This window comes from Schistocerca piceifrons, chromosome 8, assembly GCF_021461385.2.
Source record: "Schistocerca piceifrons isolate TAMUIC-IGC-003096 chromosome 8, iqSchPice1.1, whole genome shotgun sequence".
In the NCBI taxonomy this organism is placed as follows: Eukaryota; Metazoa; Arthropoda; class Insecta; order Orthoptera; family Acrididae; genus Schistocerca; species Schistocerca piceifrons.
The window spans coordinates 20,102,218-20,125,160 of NC_060145.1; the positions used below are offsets into that span (position 1 = coordinate 20,102,218).

The 22,943-nt window shown below is 39.7% G+C and overlaps 1 protein-coding gene across 1 annotated transcript in view; it reads left to right on the top strand.

Annotated features, from left to right (window-relative positions):
* LOC124711514 (midasin-like) overlaps window positions 1-22,943 on the top strand; it is a 155,758-nt gene that overhangs the window by 125,633 nt on the left and 7,182 nt on the right. Inside the window, exons 21-22 of the mRNA XM_047241629.1 lie at window positions 3,164-3,457; window positions 20,052-20,180. Coding sequence (XP_047097585.1) covers window positions 3,164-3,457; window positions 20,052-20,180 — 423 coding nt within the window. The remainder of the gene's footprint in view (window positions 1-3,163; window positions 3,458-20,051; window positions 20,181-22,943) is intronic.

Consider the following 22,943-nt stretch of genomic DNA (forward strand, 5'->3'; position numbering starts at 1 on the left):
TTCCCTGTTCTTTTACTAATTGCCTTGTTAACTTAACAAGATGTTCTGACACATTAAATTCATCACTAACTTTTGCTGGACTCCATTCGACAGTAAACTGATAATCTTAATTTTATGCTCTTTGTTTGAAGTGCTACAGTTAGTTTTTAGTTTTTCTATTAAATCATCATATCCAGTTGGTGAAGTTTTAGAACTTCCATCTGTTTTAGTACACATTGTATTTTGAAATGAAACTTCCAATTTCTTTTTGACTGTAGTTGCCACTTCTCAGTTTTTGTATTCAAGGCACTTGGTCTTTTTGCTTGACTTAGTTTTCTAATTACTAGCAGGCAATATACCCAGGATTCCACAAGCTGTATCTACTTTTTTAATGGTTGCTGATAAGTCACAAAATTCTGTATCTGAGGTTTCACTATCCTTTCTCTTGTTAATTACAAATATCTTAGAACAACATATTGGACACAATGATTTTCCTGGTATGAGATTGACAAAAGAGCTTTTATTTTTAGAATAATGATCAAATGTTATTTCTCGCAGACCTTTTGTTATAGGTTTCTTATGTTTCTCAAAAGAGTTCATGCAAAACTGACCAAAAAGGTGATAAAAATTTCTTAAGTATTTCATTTCATGGTACTTGCATGTTGATTTGACCTCTGGATCGACTTGTAAGTAAAAAAACAGTTTTTCTTCTTTACTGTAATCTTCGATTAAAGTAATGTCTTTAGGATACACTACATACACACTTTTATGACATGCTGCATTAATAATAACACCAACAGAACACTGACACTCCATTTTTCAACTGCACACTTCAAGAACTTCTAGCTAAATAAGTGTGAGAAGACAATTGTTGGTGTAAGGGGGAAGACAACAATCCGACTTGTATAGGCTTGGAGATGCAATTGTTAGCCTGCTGAAACAATTACCATGGCATTATTTCGACAAATAATTATTAGCTAGTGTAATGTGGTGTGTTACATTATGCAATTGGTGTACTTTATTTGATTAGCCTACCAGATATTGCAGATATTAAAAAACGTATTTTTGACTCGTGTTTGTAATCTTTTTTCCATAACTTCCAATTAGTCTCAAAGTTGAAATTTGTACTGAAGTTTGATGTCATAAAGGTCTTTTAACTGTGAAATTTTCAGATCTTTATCTGGTCCCCCATCAAAGATACTGCAGGTCACAAAATGGAAAAATTAAAAGAAATCCATTTTTTAAAATAGTGTATTTTTAAGTGTAAGCTGCTCACCATTGATACTCCATAAGAAGTAACTATATTATACAGTGTGATAGCAGAAAAAATAGTGGAAAACTACTGTTCAAAAATTGAGTTTTTTTTATTTTGTGGCCGATAACTTTGAACTATTAAAATATGTTAAAGAATACATTCAGCTAAGTGATAATGATGTTAATTTGTAGCCCAGTGTGTGTTGAACTAAATGCATTTTATCTGAAACGCTTAGGACATTCCACTACTGAATAATTGTAAAAAATGTAGATGCTTGCAAATACGAAAAAACTCATGTGGCTAGAAACAAATATGGCCACCATTTCAAAATAACAAACAATAATTTTTTAAAAAATATTTTTGTGACTACTAAACATTTGGGAATTCACCCTGCAAATATAAAATTTTTCTGAGTTGGTCAAGCAACCAGTGCTGGACCTCTTGATATGGATTGACCCTTGTGTGGTCAGCTTGAGTGTTTTGCAATTCAGACTATTTGAAAACCACAATACTGTAAATTATGTTCACTTCTTATGTCTCATATTCATGTGTCTTGCATGAACTGTGTAGCGTCCTGATTATACTTGATTCCTTTCGACTTTCAGTGAGGAATATCCTCCTCTATTAACATTGTGCTGTATATATCTGTGTAAAATTGATGCTTTTTAAAATCAATGAGTATTAAAAAGGAAACTGGAGCAAGTTGTTTTCATTAGTTATAATTGGTTGTACATGAATTATAGAAGATCCTTGTCTGTTAAATTAAACTTTTTTGGGAGGATAATATTTCAGATGTGTAAGTGTGTGATTACAGACAAATTTAGTTTGGGAAATGCAAATCTGGGAACAGAATCTTTTTGTCAGGGCTATATTTGAGTTCAATTCATTAGACTAAACTTTTTATAAATGAGTCAAAAGGGAATGTTAAGTGTTTTTTGCTTCATTTCCCAAATAAAATGTTATCCCTCTCAGTTCTTTACATCAGTTTGATTGCAGAGAGTTATGAGATATTATAGAGTATGCAAAAATCAGTGCAAGATGTAGAAAAGAAATTGAAAATACTTGCAAATTCATAGTAATTGTAGTATTATTGGGAATGTAATAAGGCTGTCCAAAGTGTGCACATTTTCAGTGTGTGTAATAGCTAATGCGCTCAAATGAGGTAATTGGAGATGGAGAGTGGATGAAAAAAATGCTGTGTGTGTGTGTGTGTTTGTGTGTGTGTGTGTGTGTGTGTGTGTGTTTGTGTGTGTGTTCGTTCGCTCATGAAAATACATTACTTCCAGTGGTTCACATGAAAACGTAGCCAAATCAAACAAATTGATAAGTTCATGAATCCAACTACCAGAAAATACTTCTACTATAGAAAGTGAGTATGAAGGGAAGTGGATATCTTGTATGTTGACAGAAAATTGTTGTAGTGATTCAGGAGGAAGACTTTTAGTCCAAGAGGTGATGTTAACAGTTTACTTGGAAGTGACTCATTTTTGTTGAATATTTTTCATAAATATTTGTGTAGAATAAGTGCTACAAACCAAATACTATAGGAACTCAGAGTCATATCTTAGTTTCTTTGATTACTTGTAATTTCTTTGATTACTTGTAAACCATCCCTGATTTGGTGGGGGAGGGCTACATGTTTGAATTCAGTGCTGAAAGTTCAACCAGGATCACAAAGTATTTCTCCAGAAAAAAGGGATTTTATTTTAGATCAGTGTTACTGATGATTAGGTTCTTCACTTGGTACTCATCTTTGGTATTGTTATCTTGTCATTGAAAGTTGTAAAATATCTTGATTCAACATCAAGCAGAGGATACACAGAAGTGCCCACATTTCAGTAAAATTCTGTAATTACCACATTGTGAGTCTTAAATCCCATTGAATATTCTGTATGGCATCTTAATATTCTTGTTTGTCTGTTGAGTCAGGTCTTTAGGGTGGCTGCAGAGGAAGGTTTCATAGTGCCAACATGCGAGTCTTCAGTGACAATCACGACAGACATGCTTCATGTCGGTGAAACGACAACAGAAAGGCTGGGGCGACAGATGAAGTTGGGGAGAATGCGTGGTTCGCTTGAACCACATCCCAAACGCCGCATGCATTTACAACTGGCGGCATCGACGTCTGGTCCTTTCTCGAGGGATCCAGTGGTTCTGAGGAGCTTGCAGCCAGCTCTGCATTCACTTCTCCGGTGCCTTAGTCTGAAATGGATGCCTATATTAGTAAGTTGATGAGAAACTTTGAACTGGTTTGGTAAGAATTTCATGTATTGTACTCCAAAATTGCTAACTTCTTATGTAATCTGTATGGAGATCAAAACTGAAGAATGACAATATGAATAATGTAAGAAGCAAAGATAACAATTCGCCTAATGGTTGAGTGCCGAGTTGTCAATAGGCATGTAAACTAGAAAGAGAACATTGGTAGCTCTCGGATGGAACCTTCGTCAGAGCTATTGAGCACATATCGTACACAGAGTACAGCTGTATTGCTCCATTGTCTCAGCTGACTGCAATGTGCCACAGCTCCATTGGGGTGTGAGGGTTTGTGTCAGGTGGAATGTGCAAGAGGAGAAAGGAGGAGGAGAGATGGATGGGAAAGGGTGGCTGACGTTCTGGGAAGGACAGGCAGGCAGAGCCGGTGCACAGGACAGGAACTCGGAGCGGCACTGGCGAAGTTGTTCTGACCACAGGCTGTGCACGGTACACAGTAGCAGTAAGAAGAATAGGGAGGGAGGTCAGGATCACAGGTCAGGGGTAGAGGTGGGGGAAGAGATTGCTTGGATTAAGCCTGGGAGGGTATGTTTCAGGGATAACACACATCTAAATAATTCAGAGAATCTATTGTCAGGGGTAGGATTCAGAGGGCACAAGCTGTGAAGCAGCCATTAAAACTGAGCATTTTGCACTCGGCAGCATGTTCTATCAGTGGGTGGTCAACTCTGTCGTCGGTCACAGTTTGGCTCTGGCCATTCATTCCAGTGGGCGGTTCGTTGGTGGGAATGCCAACATAAAATGCTGTGTAGAAATCACAGCAGGGCTGGTGTATGACATGATGTCTTTCACAGGTGAGCTTGTCTCCGACGTAAGCCTCTGGCAAAATGCTTCCAATCTGATAGCAGGCACATCATGACTACTTAAAAAAAACAGGTGGATTAATAGAATTCTCATTGTTACAGTTATTAGTTTTACAGTTATGGGTGGGGATGGGGGGTTGGGGGTGGGGGGGGCGCGGCGGGGGGGGGGGGGGGGTAGAATAGCCAAAAATTTATTGACGACCAGTATCATATGTCAAAGCTTAAATTTTCTTGTATCTATACTGTATGTATATTAATTTAAACCATAACGTTTTCTTATTTGTGTGCTCACACTGCTTAACAATGATGTTATTGGCTGACTATACATCATATGTAATATGCTCTGAATATCTGCTGTCATTGGCTGGCGAGATCACATTATGTGAGCAATGAGTGGATGACAAAAGCGTGTCACAGTCTCGAGTTGAGTGTTTCAGAAGATACCATACTGTATGTGGTAGAATTTGTGTTTATACTTTCATAATATGTAAATTCTTGTTGTAGTCTTCAGTTCGAAGACTGGTTTGATGCAGCTGTCCATGCTACTCTATCCTGTGCAAGACTCTTTATCTCCAAATAACTGTTCCAACCTACATCCTTCAGAATCTGCTTATTGTATTCCTCTCTTGGTCTCCCTCTACGACCCCCCCCTCCCTCCCTCTCCCCTCCCCTCCCTCCCTCCCTCCCTCCCTCCCTCTCCCCTCCCCTCCCTCCCTCCTCCCTCCCTCTCCCCTCCCCTCCCTCCCTCCTCCCCTTCCCCCCCCCCCTCTCTCTCTCTCTCACACACACACACACACACACACACACACACACACACACACACACACACACACACGCACGCATTCATATTTCCTTCTAATACTGAATTGGTGATCCTGTGATGTCTCAGAATGTGTCTATTTATTTATTTCGTATTGCAGTGATCCATGTTGTGACAATATCACAAGTTATGAAATGTGTCAGAGATCTTTGATAGCACATAAAAACAAAAGAAAATGATTTCATTTTACAGTAAACAGTTACTTAGGTTCTACAACAGAAAATCAGTTTACAAAATAATAAGTGTTACATAAAATAAATATTTCAAAATCTGTGTTTACAATAAAGAATAGTCAGGATTACAAATGTAGATTTAGGCATATGTTTGCATTTAACAATACAAGAAATGCTAAATACTGTAGTTCAGGAACTCTTCTATGGTATAAAATGATCCTTGTAATAGGAACTGCCTTAAACTTGTTTAAAACAAGACCTCGTCTTCTAACAAACACTGAATTCTTAAAGGGAGGGCATTAAAAATCTTATAGCCAGTGAAATGGACACCTTTCTGTACCATTCTTAGATTTGCCTGTTCATAGTGGATATCGTGTTTTCTTCTTGTCTCATGACTATGATACTCACTATCCAGCTTAAAACTGGATTTTTCTTTCCTTATGAAGCACATCAAAGAGTATATATATTGCACAGTGGATGTAAGGATTCAAAGTTTCTTAAAAAGATTTCTGCATGTGGCTCTAGGGTGGACTCCACACATGATCCTTATGGCTCTTTTTTGTGCACACAGTACTTTTTTAGCCAGTGACTGATTTCCCCAAAGTAATTCCGTATGCCATAATGGCATGAAAATAACCATAATAGGCTGACTTCATGGTTTCCATACTTCTATAAGAAGAAACAATATGTAATGTGTAAGTTGCTGAACTCAATCTTCTTCATAGATCCAGGATGTGGTTTGGCCAGATCAGTTTGCTGTCGATATGCAAGCCTAGGTATTTTGAGGTATCCACCACAGTTATCACCTGCTCACCTATTTTTACTACTATTTCTCCATCTTTTAATGTTGTGTGGAACTGAACAAAGTTTGTTTCAGTGTAATTTAAAGAAAGGTCATTAATGTTCAATGAGTTCACTGTTTCACTTAAAACCTTATTTGCTGTTTCCTCAAGTTTATCTACTGAATTATCAACAAGTAATGCAGTGTCGTCAGTAAAAATGGTGAATCTAGAATATTCCGCACAGAGAGGCAGATCATTTATAAAGATAATAAAAAGTAGGGGGCCCAGAACTGAGCCTTGGGTCACTCCACATGTGATTGTACTCCATTCTGAAAATAATGGGACTCGATTTTGTCTATCCACTACAGTTTTCTGTTTCGTGTTTGACAGGTAGGAGTCAAACAATTTCCCTGATGAACCACTTATACCGAGATGTGCAGCTTTTTGTAAAAGAATCTGGTGACACACAGTCAAACGCTTTTGTTAGGTCACAAAAAATCCCAACCACCTTCAGTTTTTTCTTTATAGATTCCAAGACTTCGCCAGCAAATGCAAATATTGCATCTTCTGTTGACTAACCTTTCTGAAACCCCAACTGACTTTGTCTGAGGATATTTTGATCCCCGAGATGCTTAACTATCCTGGCAAGCATTAGTTTCTCTAAAACCTTTGAAAACTTGTCAGCAGTGATATTGGCCGATAGTTAGCAGCATCCGTCTTATCTCCCTTCTTGTACAGTATTTTTACAACTGCATACTTAAGCCTCTCAGGAACTATTCCTTGCTTAAGTGATGCATGAAAAAGTGGCAAAAGTCTTTACTTACATGGCTGCAGCAGTATTTTATTAATTTGTTAGAAATATTGTCAATCCCAATAGAGTTTCTACTTTTCAGACATTTAATAACTCTTTCAATTTCTTGAATAGTGACTGTTGTTACCTTCATGTGTTGTACTGAGCTAGGTACTATTGCTTTCAAAGGATTGATGGTTTGGTTTATGGAGGTTTGTAAAACTATTTTTTCTGTTACTGTTAAAAAGTGTTTGTTTAATGTGTCTGCTACTAGTTTTGGATTGCCAACAAGATGACTCTCACTTTTTATATGGATGTTTTCACTACCAACTGTATTTTTTCATGTTTCCTTCTTTATAAAATTCTAAATAGTTTTTACTTTATTTCTTAAGTAATCGGTTTCTGCCTTCAAGCACATGTTCTTTGCTGCTTGTATGGTCTTATTCAGAACTTTATTGTAGAGTTTATAGTGCATACTCCTACTGGGATCATTTGATCTCTTGGCTGCTGCATATAGTTCTCTCTTTGTTTTATAAGAAATTTTGTTGTCTTTAGTAATCCAAGGCTTGTTTCCGGATTTTAACATGTTTTCACCACTGACTCTTTTGGAAAGGTTTCTTCAAAAAGACTTCTAACTCCATTGATAAATATATTAAATTTTCAATTAACATCAATTGCAGCATACACAGGAGACCAGTCCACTAGTAGTCCAGTGAAACTGCCAGAAAAAAAACCTGTACCTTGCAAAAGGTGGGGTAGAAGATTTTATTTTTTTTAACTCGTTCATATTGTTGGAAAGGTTAGAAAACCAAGTTTTGCCAACAAAATTTCTCTTGGGAAAACTTTCTGCTGTCAAAAAACTTCGAAAATTTTGGACTTTTTTCAGTTTTTTCAAAATATCTCAGTTTCATTTGCTCCTATCGCTTTGACGTCTATTTTCTTTTTTAAAGAGCACAAAATTCTCTACAAATTTGATTTGTACCATTTTTTTCTACTCTCAATATCTAAGGCACTACAGTGCGTCAAAAAATACCAATTTTTCAAATTTCGAGCAAAGTGGCAAATTACCTAATTTTTGAACACTGTTATTTCAGTTTCTATTTGTGTGGTATAAACATATTACTCATCATGTTATTCATTGGAATTTACCATCTCACTCTGCTGCAGGGCCAGGACAAACAGCATCATATTCAGTAACTACGAACACATTCACGTCAGATTGTGTGAAGTTTATTTGTGTTACAATATGTAATACGATTGCATGCAGGTGCTGTACATTTTCTACAGTTGATTGACGTTAATGACCAGTTATAAGAAAAAGTATGTAGGAATTGTTCTTTAGCGGACAAAAGTGTATTTATTCTTTGGGGGTCGGAAGGCAATTATCTCTAGTGATTGTTCACAGCGTGCTGACAGCTATTAGCACACAACAATAAGGGTCCTACAGTTTGGAGTCGCTTCCATTCAGTACATGTTGTGGTGCTGAAAATGAGTATGTCTGACATGAATTTGTGTTTCATTTGCGAAAAAACTGTGGTGAGTGGTGGATGCAATGTGAAAAAGAAAGGACTGAGCACACTTATCGATTATAGTGCTCAACGCAGGGAGTCTGCTCACACCTGTTTTTTGAAAATGCTCAGTGAAGTGATGGTGCATGAAGTATGCTACAAGAAGTACATTAATGAGAGAATGATAGCAGCTAGCCTTCAACATCCTCAGGAACCAACAGGCGTGCTACGTCGGTCGCAGGAAAAAGGTCAGTTCAAGTTCAAAGAGAAATGCTTCTTATGTGCAAAAGAGAATTCTGATGACTTTCTAACCAAGCAGTTAAGACTGCCATATGCCAAATGAAATTTTGATGGAGGGTACCTTATCCACAAAGTGACTTGTACTCGAAATGTTTGCTTCAAGTCAATAGCTCAAAGCTAGGTTTCTTAACTGCAACGTCAATTTGGATCTCAATTTGCTATTGTATTTGATGGGTATCCATGTGAGGGAGACAAATGTGGCACAAAGAGTGCTGAGAGGATTCGTAGATCCAAAAAACATTCTTCGGTTGACGTTGTGGTTGAATCAGAGATGGTGAACCAAGTCCGTCAGGACAAGTTCTTGTACAACGAACAAAACAAGATGCGTTTGATCTTACTTCTTAAAAAGGAATTTCTGGAGTGTAGCGTTGAAGTGCACCAGCCACAAGAAGATGCTGACGTTATGATTGTAACATCTGTCATTTCAAGAACCAAAGATTTTGGAAGTGTTGTCATTGTAGGAGATGATGTGGACCTGCTTGTGCTCATGATCGGTTTGGGTCAAGGCATTGAAAACTTATTTTTCTTAAAGCCAGGAAGAGGAAATGCAGAGGACAAGTGGTTTTCCACTGCATCTTACAAGTTTGACAGTGAATATATTCTGTTCACTAACGCCTTTAGCAGATGTGGTGCAACATCCACTCTTTTTGGTCAAGGAAAAATTAAGTGCTGCAATATTGTTGTGAAAAATGAACACCTAACCTCAGCGCTTTGCACATTCAATGAACCACATGCTACCCGTGAAGAAATAATAACAGCAACAAAACAGGTTACTATCGCATTGTATAGTGGAGGTGTCAGCAGTTCCCACACGCTGGACCATTTGCGGTACCAGCTATTCGCCAAGTCTGCCACAAAAAGCAAACTGAATCTTGCACAGTTGCCACCTACACTAGATGCTGCACATCATTCGTTGCGGACTTACCAACAAGTCCAAAGTTGGATGGGAAACTGGAAACCTCCTGAGAAATGGGGCTGGAATCACAGTGACCACGGTCCAATACCCCTTATAATGAGCCAAGATCCAGCACCTGAAGCACTTCTTCACATTGTTTGATGCTCATGCAAGCTGAACTGTGGCGGAGCGTGCTCCTGCAGAAAAGCGGGTTTGAAATGTTCTTCAATTTGCAAGAAATGTATTGGGGTCAACTGTGAAAATGTGCAAAAATTTTTATATGAAGACAGTGAAGAAGATGTTATGGAGGATGTTGAGGAAACCGCTGACGAAATCAACGAACTTGCTGAGGCTGACTCGCTGTTTAAAGAAGAGGTCAATCTGGGATCAACTCTAGGTACAGACCCTGAATCCGTAACTCAAGGTATTTCTGGTGACACTGAGGAACCTGGCCCATCAAAACGTTGGAAGTGATGCTCATATCTGTCTCAAGTGCGCTAATGTGCGATATTACAAGTATTACACACCCAGAACTGCCAACATTTTTTAGTAACTGACAATGCATTTTAATTGTAATAAAGCTACTTATCTTTAATGTCAACTGTGTGGCTTTTATACACAAGAATAATTACCTTCCTAATTAGGTTGCCTATTGCAGCTAATAATAGTTCAGTTTCCTGAGACAATTTATTTTGTGTGTGTGTGTGTGTGTGTGTGTGTGTGTGTGTGTGTGTGTGTGTCTGTCTGTCTGTCTGTCTGTTAATAATGTGTTTTTATATTTATAGTTTTACAAATACCAGGGCTGAGGTGGCCCATAGTGAACTTCAGGTAGTGATGTAAGAATCACAATAGTTGGGTGCCCAGCAATCCTCATGTTGCATACAGAGAAATTGAATACTTGAAAGTGATGTCGTAAATTCCAACATATAACATGATGTATAATGTATTTATACTACACTAACAGAAACTGAAAAAATAGTGTTCAAAAATAAGGTATCTTGCCGCTATGCTCAAAATTTGAAAAATTGGTATTTTTTGAGGTGCTGTAGCCTCTTAGATATTTGGAGTAGAAAAAAATGGCAAGAATCAAATTTGTAGAGAATTTTGTGCTCTTTAAAAAAGAAAATAGACGTTAAAGCGATAGGAGCAAATGAAACTGAGATATTTTGAAAAAACTGAAAAAGGCCGAAATTTTCCAAGTTTTTTGACTGCAGAAAGTTTTCCCAAGCGAAATTTTGTTGGCAAAACTTGGTTTTCTAATATTTCCAACAATATGAACGAGTTGAAAAAATAAACTCTTCTACCCCACCTTTTGCAAGGTATTTCTGCAATTTGACTGGACTATAGCTGTAATTGCTGATTAAAGTTTTCAGTGGTGTGTTCATTTATAATACTAAATTTTTTCCAGATGAAATTTTCTTTCCTTTGTACATTTATTTGGTTTAGAGTGAGGAATTGCCCTTCATGAGCAGAGAGGCCATTTATAATACTTTTCACAGTTAAATTATTGTAAATATCCTTATCTGCATATACATTATCTATTAAAGTGCTAGAACTGGCTATCACTCTAGTTGGAGTGTCTATCACTGGTACTAAGTTGTAACTGTACATCAAGTGTTCAAAATCAGTTTTGTTTCTATTTTCTGTTAAAAACTCCACATTGAAGTCACCCATAACAGTGGTTGATTTAGTTTTCCAATATAGGTGGGACAGAAGTGATTCTGTTTGTCTCAGAAATACATTCAGATTTCCAGCAGGTGCCCTGTAAACATCCAGTACAGTAAATGTTGCACTGTCTGCTGTTAACTCGATGCCACACACCTCAAAATGCTGTTCATCACAGTATTTGCTTAAATCTAGAGATTAATACACTAGATTGTCTTTTACAAATATTGCAACTCCACCTTTTCTCATAATAGATATACAGTAATGTGCAGCTGAACTAAAGTTCTCAATTTGTAGTATGTGGATATCACTCATAACATGATGTTCTGAGAAACACAGTTTACCGGGCTCGCTTTCACACTTGTCATTTTAATGTATTTGCAACTGGTCTATTTCGTTCTTGAGATTACATATATTTTGGTGGAATAAAGACAGAGTTTAGATTTTTGCTCACCCCTGCATTTGCATGATGTTTGCTAGGAGTGGTTTTTTCCAGTACAGTAATGGTAGTATTGCTTGAGATGTGGAAGACTCATATTGAACACACGAGAGAGATGTTTCGTGCAGCTTGGAACCCTTTTTTCTCATGTTACTCACCATAAAAAACACTGGGTTTGCTTTCTGTTGCATGTAGGACAGGCAACAGTTTCTGCTGCATGTGTTGATGTTTCAGCTGTTGGTGCTGACACTGATGATTCTGCTCCTTTTTCATGATGCTGCTGAGACTGGTCCCACACTGGTACACAGAACTTTGCTGTTCGCTCTCTCTCTGTTCGCAATGATTTCATTTATTGTTTTACACACAAAGTTTTTTCCTTCGTAATTTAGTTGCATTCCGTGTTTGGTATGCTAGCATCTGTCCAATTTCCCTATATTGAGGGTGTTACATCTTCCAAACAAAGAACACATTTGTTTTATTTTAATATTAGTTTTTCAAATTTCTTTGTTGAGACACGAGTGATACATTAGATCATATCTGTGTGGTAAAGTTGCAACTACTGTATTTCGCTGTTTATTGCATTCCAGGAACTTTGGTAGTTCCATTAGGCAGTAATTTGCTTCATTTTTTGCGATATCATTTACACCCGCTGTACACACCACAGTCATTTTTCCTCGACTTTTTATTGTGTAAGTCGACACCAATAATGTTTTTTGTTGTTGCTCCTGGCTTTACAATACCTGTTGCATCATATTTTTTGTTTTCTTTGAAAAGTCTCGTCATATTTTTGCCGTGACTGTCCGTCAAAAATAATACACTACTGTCATCTTTGCGCTGTTGTATGTTTTTGTTGTTTTTGTCTTCCTCATTCGTCCCATTACTACGTGCAAAAGATGGCATGCTAAAGTTCGTGTTCCCATACCGATATTAGGCGTAAATCCACCTCTTCACTCACGGAAAGAACATGAAATTTGTTTTTAACCACCAACTGTTTGGTGTTTTCACTCCCTGGTGATGTTTTCGTATTTACATCTCTATTTTTGTATGGTATTTTCGTCCACTCATTGGGGTCTTTTTGCGGAAGAGAAATGGACTTTTGTTTGACTAATGATCCATTCTTTTGGCCAAGTTGTGCATGCCACAGATTTCTCTTCTCTCCAATGCTATTCAGTACCTTCTCATTAGTTACGTGATCTACCCGTCAGATCTTCAGCATTCTGCTGTAGCACCACATTTCAAAAGCATCTATTCTCTTATTGTCAAAACTATTTTTTGTCCATGTTTCACTTCCATACATGGCTACACTCCATGCAAATACTTTCAGAAAGGAGTTCCTCACACTTAAATATATACCTGATGTTAACAGATTTCTCTTCTTCAGAAACACTTTCCTTGCCTTCGCCACTCTACATTTTATATCCTCTCTGTTTCAACCATTATCAGTTACTTTGCTACCCAAATAGCAAAACTCACCTACTACTATAAGTGTTTCATTTCCTAATCTAATTCCAACTGCTTCACTTGATTTAATCTGACTACATTCCATTATCCTCGTTTTACTTTTGTTGATGTTCATCTAATATCTTCCTTTCAAGACACTGTCCATTCCGTTCAACTGCTCTTCCAAGTCTTTTGCTGTCTCTGACAGAATTACAATGTCATCAGCAAACCTCAAGGTTTCTATTTCTTCTTCCTGGATTTTAATTCCTACTCTATTTTTTCTTTTGTTTCCTTTACTGCTTGTTCAATGTACAGACTGAATAACATGATGGATAGGCTACATCCCTGTACCACTTACTTGTCAAACACTGCTTCCCTTTCATATCTTTCAACTCTTATAATTTCCCTTTGGTTCCTATACAAGTTGTAAATAGCCTTTTGCTCCCTATATTTTACCCATGTCACCTTCAGGATTTTGAAAAGAGTATTCCAGTCAGCATTGTCAAAAGCTTTGTTTAAGTCTATAAATCTATAAATGTAGGTTTACCTTTCCATAACATATTTTCTAAGATAAGTCGTAGGATCAGTATTGCCTCGCGTGTTCCTGCATTTCTCTGGAGTCCAACTGATCTTCCCAGAGGTTTGCTTCTACCAGTTTTTCCATTCGTCTGTAAAGAATTTGTGTTAGTATTTTGCAACCATGACTGATTAAACTGGTAGTTTAGTAATTTTCATACCTGTCAGCAACTGCTTTCTTTGGAATTGGAATGACCACATTCTTCTTGAAGCCTGAGGGTATTTCACACATCTCATACACCTTGCACACCGGATGGAAGAGTTTTGTCGTTGGTGGCTCTACTGAAGCTATCAATAGTTCTGACAGAATGTTGTTTACTCCCGGGGATTTGTTTCGCCATGTTTCAGAGCATTGTCAAATTCTTCTCGCAGTATTACATGTCCCATCTTCATCTGCACCCACTTCCCTTCCTATATTATTGTTTTCAAGTTCATCTCCCTTGCATAGATGCTCCATATACCCCTTCTACTTTTCAGCTTTACCTTCTTTGCTTAGGATTGGTTTACCATCTGAGCTCGTGATATTCATACAGCTGCTTCTCTTTCCCCCAAAGGCCTTTTAAATTTTCCTGTAGGCAGTATCTATATTTCCCCTAGTGAAATATCCACCTAAATACTTACATTTGTCATCTAGCTATTCCTGCTTAGCCATTTTGCACTTGTTGTCAATCTAGTTTTTTAGATGTTTGTATTCCCTATCCCTTGCTTCATTTGCTGCATTTTTAAATTTTCTACTTTCATCAGTTAAATTCAATGTCTCTTGTGTTATCTAAGGATTCCTCCTATGCCTAGTCTTTTTGCCTCCTTGATCTTCTGGCTTTACTATTTCATCTTTCAAAGCTACCCATTCTTCTTCTGCTGTTGTATTCCTTGCTCCTGATCTTGTCAGTCGTTCCCTAATGCTCCCCCTGAATCTACAACCTCTAGTTCTTTCAGTCTTTCCAGGTCCCATCTCCTTAAATTCCTACCTTTTCACAGTTTCTTCAGTTTCAATCTACAGTTCATAATCAGTAAATTGTAGTCAGATTCCACATCTGCCCCTGGAAATGTCTTATAATGTAAAATCTGGTTCCTACGTCTCTGTCTAACCATTATACAATCAATTTGAAACCTTCTTGTGTGTCCAGGTCTATTCCACATATACAGCCTTCTTTTATGATTCTTAAATTCTCTTCTCTTTCCTACTATTTAATTCCAGTTCCCCATCACAATATGGAAATACACAGTGTAAATGTTGCCATACATAAAGATCTTTCCTAAACACATTTTTTTTTTTGGTTGAGTTTCATTTCATAAAATTCCAGTGAATAAAACCTTCACCATTCAAATGAGTGATAAGTTGTGCAACTCCAAGGGAAAGTATATTGCCACTTAATGTGGAAAAATGTACTTTCACTTGGGAAATGATGTATTTTCACCAGGGAAAAAGCGTATTTTCATCTGAGAAAAATTGTACTTTTATCTGGGAAATCTAGGAAAAACCCGTGTGGGTTTTTTATTTTTATTTTTTTTATTTATTTATTTTTTTACTTGTTTGCGTTTACACCCTGCATTTCTTCCATACTCACAAATTTATTATGGATGCAACTATTTTTATGAATTAGGTCACATATGCACATTAACAAAAATACAGTTTTCAAATACTGCACAGCTCTATCGGAAAATAATCGTTATTATAGTTCATCCCAGTACTACTCAGTAATGCCACCCCTTTCTATCATACTGAGACATGTGACCTCACAACCTCCCATAGACAACAACACTGCACTGAGTCAGTCACTCCATTATATGTTTAAAAGAATTAAGACATATTTGCCCCCACAGGGCGTCCACAACTCTGTTGTGGATACGTGCGTGGCAAGCACGGGACCCTGAGCTGGTGTGGCTCTCTTTCCTTTCCGGGCTGCACACCTTCCCTTTCCACATTCCTCCCTGTCCCCAATCTCTCCCCCTGCCCCTTCCCTTCCCCTCCCCTCCCCCTCACCCTCTCTTTGGGAGTATGTTTTGTGCCTACATCCGGAAACAGGTGCTTGTGACTGTAAGGCATGGTTTCTCTTCTTTTTTCTCTATACTGGAAAGTCTTGTGTCCTCACTTTGTCCTCTTTTTTTTCCTTGAGTCTTCTCTTTACCTTCTTCTTTGCTGCGGCATTTGAGACCACTTCTCTTCTTTCCTTTTCTTTGTTCCTCCCTTTCTCTTTCTTTCCTCCCTGTGCATGCCTGAAGGCCGACCCACACATTCCCAGGTGTAGCTGGTGATGGGGTAATGCATAATTCCCCACCCCGGCTAGACAAGTAGGACACATATGTACCTCCTGGTAAAGGCCAGGCCCAGGGATGGGTGATTACCCGAGCTGGTACCTTCCAAATGTGCCGACTGGTCGCTCCATCTCTTTCTCGGGAGGTGTGGACAATCACCTAAGGCAGGAGTGCCCTCAGAGAGGGGCTCCTCACTAGGAAAGAGCGCGCCATCAGAGAAGTCAGTAATCATGGGGGATACTTTCACAATGGTTTCCTTTACTTCTACAAATTCTGCCCACAAGAGAAAGCTAGGTGAGTCTCAGCCACAGAACATTCTTCCATCAGTGGCAAAGCTCCTAGTTGTTTTTCGATCTGATGAAGGTCAAGACTTCTCCACAGTCAACCCTTTCATTATACAGAAAGGTGTCAATGCAGTTGCAGGTCATGTAAAGTCTTGTTCCTGGTTACGAAATGGCACCTTGTTGGTAGAAACAGACGGTGCCCTCCAGGCACATAAATAGCTTCGAACTTTACTGCTACACACACTCCCTGTCCAGGTGGAAGCACACCGTACTTTAAATTCATTGCTCGAGATGGTTTATACAAGATCACGCAATATATTATCCAATGAGGGCATTCAAAATTGCCTATCTGACCAGGGCAAAATGGCCATACATCGAGTCATGAAAAGGGTTGCTACCGACCTGCACACTCTTCTTGACATTTGACAGGGTTCATTTTCTGTCGAACATTGAAGCGCGATATGAGATCATTTCAGTTTTCCCTTACATCCCCAACCCTATGGTTGGCTATTGGTGTCAGCGGTTTAATCCTACCAGCCAGTCATGTTCCAAGTTTTCCCAAGCTGATTGGACTCTTTTCTCCTCTCTAGCAACATTTGATGACCAATAATTTCCTAGCATCGGTGATCAGGTCACTCATGTTATGGAAGTTATTCTTACAGCCAGGGATTGTTCCATACCTCTTACCTCCCCTTTGCCCCGACACCCCCTAGTTCCGTGATGGAAAGAGGTGTGCCGTAATGCAATACGCAAGTGGAGATGTGCTCTTCGTGTTTTCCACCACCATCCTACGTTGGCCAACTGTGTCCACTATAAGCAGTTATTTGCATGATGCCGTCGCATCATCTGCGATAGTAGGAAGGCAAACTGGTACTTCTTTACCAGCTCCTTTAACATATTCAATTCCTCATCTGTAGTTTGGAGTTGAATTCGACAGTTATCTGGCACATCTAATTTCTCCCTGATCTCTGGGCTAATTGTCGTGCAGGATACCTTAGTGGACCCAGTTGCAATTTCTAACTCATTGGGTCAACACTTGGCTGGGATTTCGAGCTCTTTAAATTAGCCACCAGCCTTTCTTCTGAAGAAACAAGCAGCGGAAGTGCGACCTCTTGCTTTCTCCTCTGAAAATTGTGAAAGCTATAATACCATTTTTGCTATGTGGTAACTCCAACACACACACCCTTCCTCTTGCTCTTCCACCACAGGACTGGTTGGCATCCACATCCAGATGTTTCTGCATTTATCATACTGTAGTCTGCATTACCCCCTTTGCCTGTATAATCGAATTTCGACCGACAGTACCTTACCCAGAAGATGGCGGGAAGCTACCGTCATTCCTGTTCTGAAACCTGGAAAGGACAAACATCTCCCATCCAGCTACTGCCTCATATCTCTCACGAGTAGTGCACGTAAGGTTTTGGAGTGTATGGTAAATTGACATTTAGGCTGGTGGCAGGAGTCCCGAAACCCCCCAGTGTGGTTTCCAAAAGCATCGTTCCGCAGTTGACCATCTTGTTGCTCTCGCCACTTATATCATGAATTATTTTCTCTGGGAACGCCAAACGGTAGCTATATTTCTTGAACTGGAGAGGGCATATGATACCTGTTGGAGGACAGGCATCCTCCGCACACTGTTGTATTGGGGCTTTCTAGGTCGGCTACCATTTTTCATTTGCGAATTTATGACAGAGCGCACATTTAAGGTGCGGGTGAACACTACTCTCACTCCCGTATGTTCTCCCAAGAAAACGGGGTGCCCCAGAGCTCCCGATGTCTCGGCTCCCTCTTTGTTGACGATTTTACAATCTACTACACCTCTCAGTGGACCAGCCTTCTTGAATGACGACTTAAAGGATGTATCGATCACCTCCACTCATGGAGCATCAAAACCAGCTTCTGGTTTTCTCCCAGTAAGACTACCTGTGTAAATTTTTGGCGTCATGCAGAGTTTTATCCGCCTTCCCTACTTCTAGGCCCTGTCGATCTTCCGCTCACGGACGTTGCCAAATTCTTGGCACGCATGTTTGACAGTAAACTGTGCTGGTCTTCCCATGTTTCACATCTTTTGGCTGGCTGTCTGTGATTCCTCAACACCCTCCGTGTTCTCAGTGGTACTTCATGGGAAGCGGACCAAGTGGTCCCCCTCCACCTATATTGTGCCTTAGTGTGCTCGAAATTGGACTATGGAAGCATAGTTTACTCATCTGCATGGCCGTCTTCTTCGGCGTCTCAACTCTGTCCACCGCCATGGATTGTGTTTAGCATCTGGAGCTTTTTACACCAGCCCCGTGGAGAGCCTTTACGCTGAGGCTGCTGAACCTCCGCTGTCCAATCCGTGATCTGTCCTTCTCAATCGTTAAACTCGTCATCTGTCTTCCAAGCTTGCTCATCCGATTGATGCCCTTTCTTTCAACGTCTCCTTGGATTTAGGGTATGCAGGCCGCCCATCCTCTCTACTACCACTGGGAGTCTACTTCCATCAACTGCTACATTTCCTTTCCTTCCAATTTCCTAAAACTTTCTTGACAAATGGCATTACGGCGCCACCTTGGCTTCGCCCTCAGACCTGCCTTCTCCATGACCTTTGCTAGCTTCCCAAGGATAGTGCCCCACCTATAGTTTATTGTCAGGCAATTGCTGCTCTGTGCGTACAAATGGAGGATGCCCCATTTATTTACACTGAGGACTCAAAGACCACATTTGGTGTTGGGAGTGGCTATATTGTTGGTGACACCCTATTAGATTTTGGCTTCTCGACCATTGTTCGGTTTTGACTGCGGAGCTTTACGCTGTTCTCCAGGCTGCCAAATACATCTGTCACCGTAAGTGGATACAGTATATTATATGCTCTCGCTCAGCTCTCTTCTGAACCTCCAAGCTCTTTATCCCGTGCAACTTCTGGTCCACTGGATTCAAGACTGCCTCCACATGCTCCACTGGATCGCAGGGCATGTTGGTATCCGTAGAAATGAGGCAGCTGATATAACGACAAAGGCTGCTGTCTCTCTTCCTTGGCCGGCATTCACACGGTTCCCTTTGCCGATCTACAGTGTTTTATGTCATGGTGTTGGTCTTTTATGCCACACACATTGGTCTGCACTTCCCGATAATAAATTATGGAACGTGAAACCTCCTCCCTGTGCTTGGGCATCTTCCTCCCAGTCTTCTCGTCGGGAGGAGATAATTTTAACTAGACTCCTGACAGGGCACTGTCTTTTTAGACATCGATATCTTTTAAGTGGCGATCCTCCCCCTCTTTGTCCCCACTGCTCTCAACAGTGTACGGTGCCCCTGTTTTAATCCGCTACTTGCCCGTTTACAGCTGTCGCCTGATATATCTTCCATTTTAGCAGATGACACGGGCTCAGCCGATCGCGTCCTTGAGTTTATCAGTATCAGTGAGAAAACATCGGTCATCTGAAGCTCCCTTCAATAGCAGTTTTCTAAGATTTCCTTGCGTTTTTGGTTTCCGTCCTCCTTGAGTTTCACTCCCATTGCTGCTGCTGCTGCTGCTGCTGCTGTACAATTTGGTTTTTTATCCTTCACTAAGCCACAGAATGGGCGCTTATGACCGTAGCAGTTTTGTGTCCTAAAATCATATTTAAAAAAAAAAAAATTGCATATTTGACAGCTCCTGTAGAATAATCCTTTCACTATTTTCTATTTGCTGCCTGAGTTCTTCAGCAAAGTGAGAGATGACATATTACTCCAAATGGTGTCAGCTACGCTGTTATTGCATATCCAGTCTTCAGGCTGGCATGGAGCCTTTGCTATTATTAAGATCTTCTGCTCTTCCTCAATTGTTTCAGGTTGGACCTTCCGGCTCTGGGAAGACTATGCTTGTCAAACTAGCAGCACAACTGGCAGGACGTGAGCTGCGCGTACTTTCATTCAATTCTGCTATGGACACAATGGAAATTTTGGGAGGATTCGAGCAGGTAAGATGGATATTCACTAAAAGTTCACTCGTAGTCCAAAAGTACAACAGTTTGTCATTAGATTGGAAAAAGTATATCGTTGTTATATTCTTGTAACAGATTTGCTGTCTATCATGTAGTGCAACAATATAATTTAGCATTCTGGTGAGTGCATCATCTATGAAAAAATAGACACACACAGGTCATCCCCGTTTCCAAGAAGGGACGTCGAACAGATGTGCAGAACTATAGACCTATATCTCTAACGTCGATCAGTTGTAGAATTTTGGAACACGTATTATGTTTGAATATAATGACTTTTCTGGAGACTAGCAATCTACTCTGTAGGAATCAGCATGGGTTTCGAAAAAGGAGGTCGTGTGAAACCCAGCTCGCACTATTCGTCCACGAGACCCAGAGGGCCATAGACACGGGTTCACAGGTAGATGCCGTGTTTCTTGACTTCCGCAAGGCGTTCGATACAGTTCCCCACAGTCGTTTAATGAACAAAGTAAGAGCATATGGACTATCAGACCAATTGGGTGATTGGATTGAGGAGTTCCTAGATAACAGGACGCAGCATGTCATTCTCAATGGAGAGAAGTCTTCCGAAGTAAGAGTAATTTCAGGTGTGCCACAGGGGAGTGTCGTAGGACCGTTGCTATTCACAATATACATAAAAGACCTTATGGATGACATCGTAAGTTCACTGAGGCTTTTTGCGGATGATGCTGTGGTGTATCGAGAGGTTGTAATAATGTAAAACTGTACTGAAATGCAGGAGGATCTGCAACGAATTGATGCAGGGTGCAGGGAATGGCAATTGAATCTCAATGTAGACAAGTGTAATGTGCTGCGAATACATAGAAAGAAAGATCCTTTATCATTTAGCTACAATATAGCAGGTCAGCAACTGGAAGCAGTTAATTCCATAAAATATCTGGGAGTAGGCATTAGGAGTGATTTAAAATGGAATGATCATATAAAATTGATCATTGGTAAAGCAGACGCCAGACTGAGATTCATTGGAAGAATCCTAGGGAAATGTAATCCGAAAACAAAGGAAGTAGGTTACAGTGCACTTGTTCGCCCACTGCTTGAATGATGCTCACCAGTGTGGGATCCGTACCAGATAGGGTTTGATAGAAGAGATAGAGAAGATCCAGCGGATAGCAGTACGGTTCGTTACAGTATCGTTTAGTAATCGCAAAAGCGTTACTCCAGTGGAAGACTCTGCAGGAGAGACGCTCAGTAGCTCGGTACGGGCTTTTGTTGAAGTTTCGAGAACATCCCTCTAGGAGTCAAGCAGTGTATTGCTCCCTCCTACGTATGTCTCACAAAGAGACCGTGAGGATAAAATCAGAGAGATTGGAGCCCACACAGAGGCATACCGACGATCTCTCTCCACAAACAATACGAGACTGGAATAGAAGGGAGAACCGATAGAGGTACTCAAAGTACCCTCCGCCACACACCGTCAGGTGGTTTGCGGAGTACGGATGTAGGTGTAGATGTAGATGTAGACAAGTGAATTGAATGCCAGTACTGGTAAATGCTGATTCTTCGTAAAGCTATCAGCATTTGTGACAAGTGCTGCATTCTTTTGAGTGTTTTGGGTACCTCTAAAGCACCACAATTTTTTTTATTTTTTTTAATTTTTCATCTGGTAGTTTATGACTGCCATTTGCATGACAACACACCACTAATGTTGTGCGCTGTTTCTGTTGCTAGTAACCACGAGCTTCCTTCTCGTTCTTGGCAGCTAATGTTTTTGAAGGAAGCACCTTGTAAAAGAGTCCTGTTTCAGCAGCGTTATACAAGGCATCAGCAGTTAAATCTTCTTCTTCTATTGTCTTCTGTATCTTGCTTACAAACTCATCAGCATCCTTATCGTTCGCTAAGAGACTTTCCCCGGTGACTGTCAGCTGCCGAATGCCGTGTCGTTTTTTCCAGTTTGATATCCAACCTTTGCTCGCTGCAAACAAGTTACTACCGCCAAGTTGTTTGTTAAATGCAGCTGCTTTTTCCTTTATAATCGGGCCACTGATTGGAATTCCTTCAGTGCATTGTTGTATGAACCATCTATAAACAGCTACCTCAAGTTCTTCATTCTTACTCTTTCGCGTAAGCTTCCTTTTTCCCAACTCACTATCCATTTGTGTTGAGTACTGTCGAATAACATCATCTTTCTTTTTAATGTCATAAATAGTTGCTCGTCAAACTTGAACTCAGCAGCAAAGGCTTTCTTCAAAGAACTTCAATTTAACTTACCTACAATTTCGAGTTTCTGCTTAAGGTCCAGAGTAAAGTGTTTCCTTTAAGAAGACATTACTCCGAACTGTAAAGAAAGCTACAATTTCAAATACAGTATATAAAGCTTTGTTTAACGAAGCATTGTTGCACATGATAATTCATTGTGCATGTGCTTTTGGATGTGTGCCGGATTACTGAGAGGTCGGGCTACTGAGGGCCGGATTAGCGAGATTCTAGTGTAATAAAGACACATTTGCACCAAAATATTTGAGTAGATGACCATACACCAAAATATTTGAGTAGATGACCATTAGTCACATACTTACAGCATCATATTTATTACATTCTGCCCTACCATGTCTAGAGTGCCATGCAAAATTTTGCTTATTTCACCCGTGCTTACATTTCTCAAAAACAGCACCTATCCTGCTTTTGCTCTTGGAGAATGAATTCATGTAATTAAAAAAAAAATGTTCATCTTTCTTATCTGTCATATATTACCCTTCTCTGTATCCATAGCTTCTCCTTTTG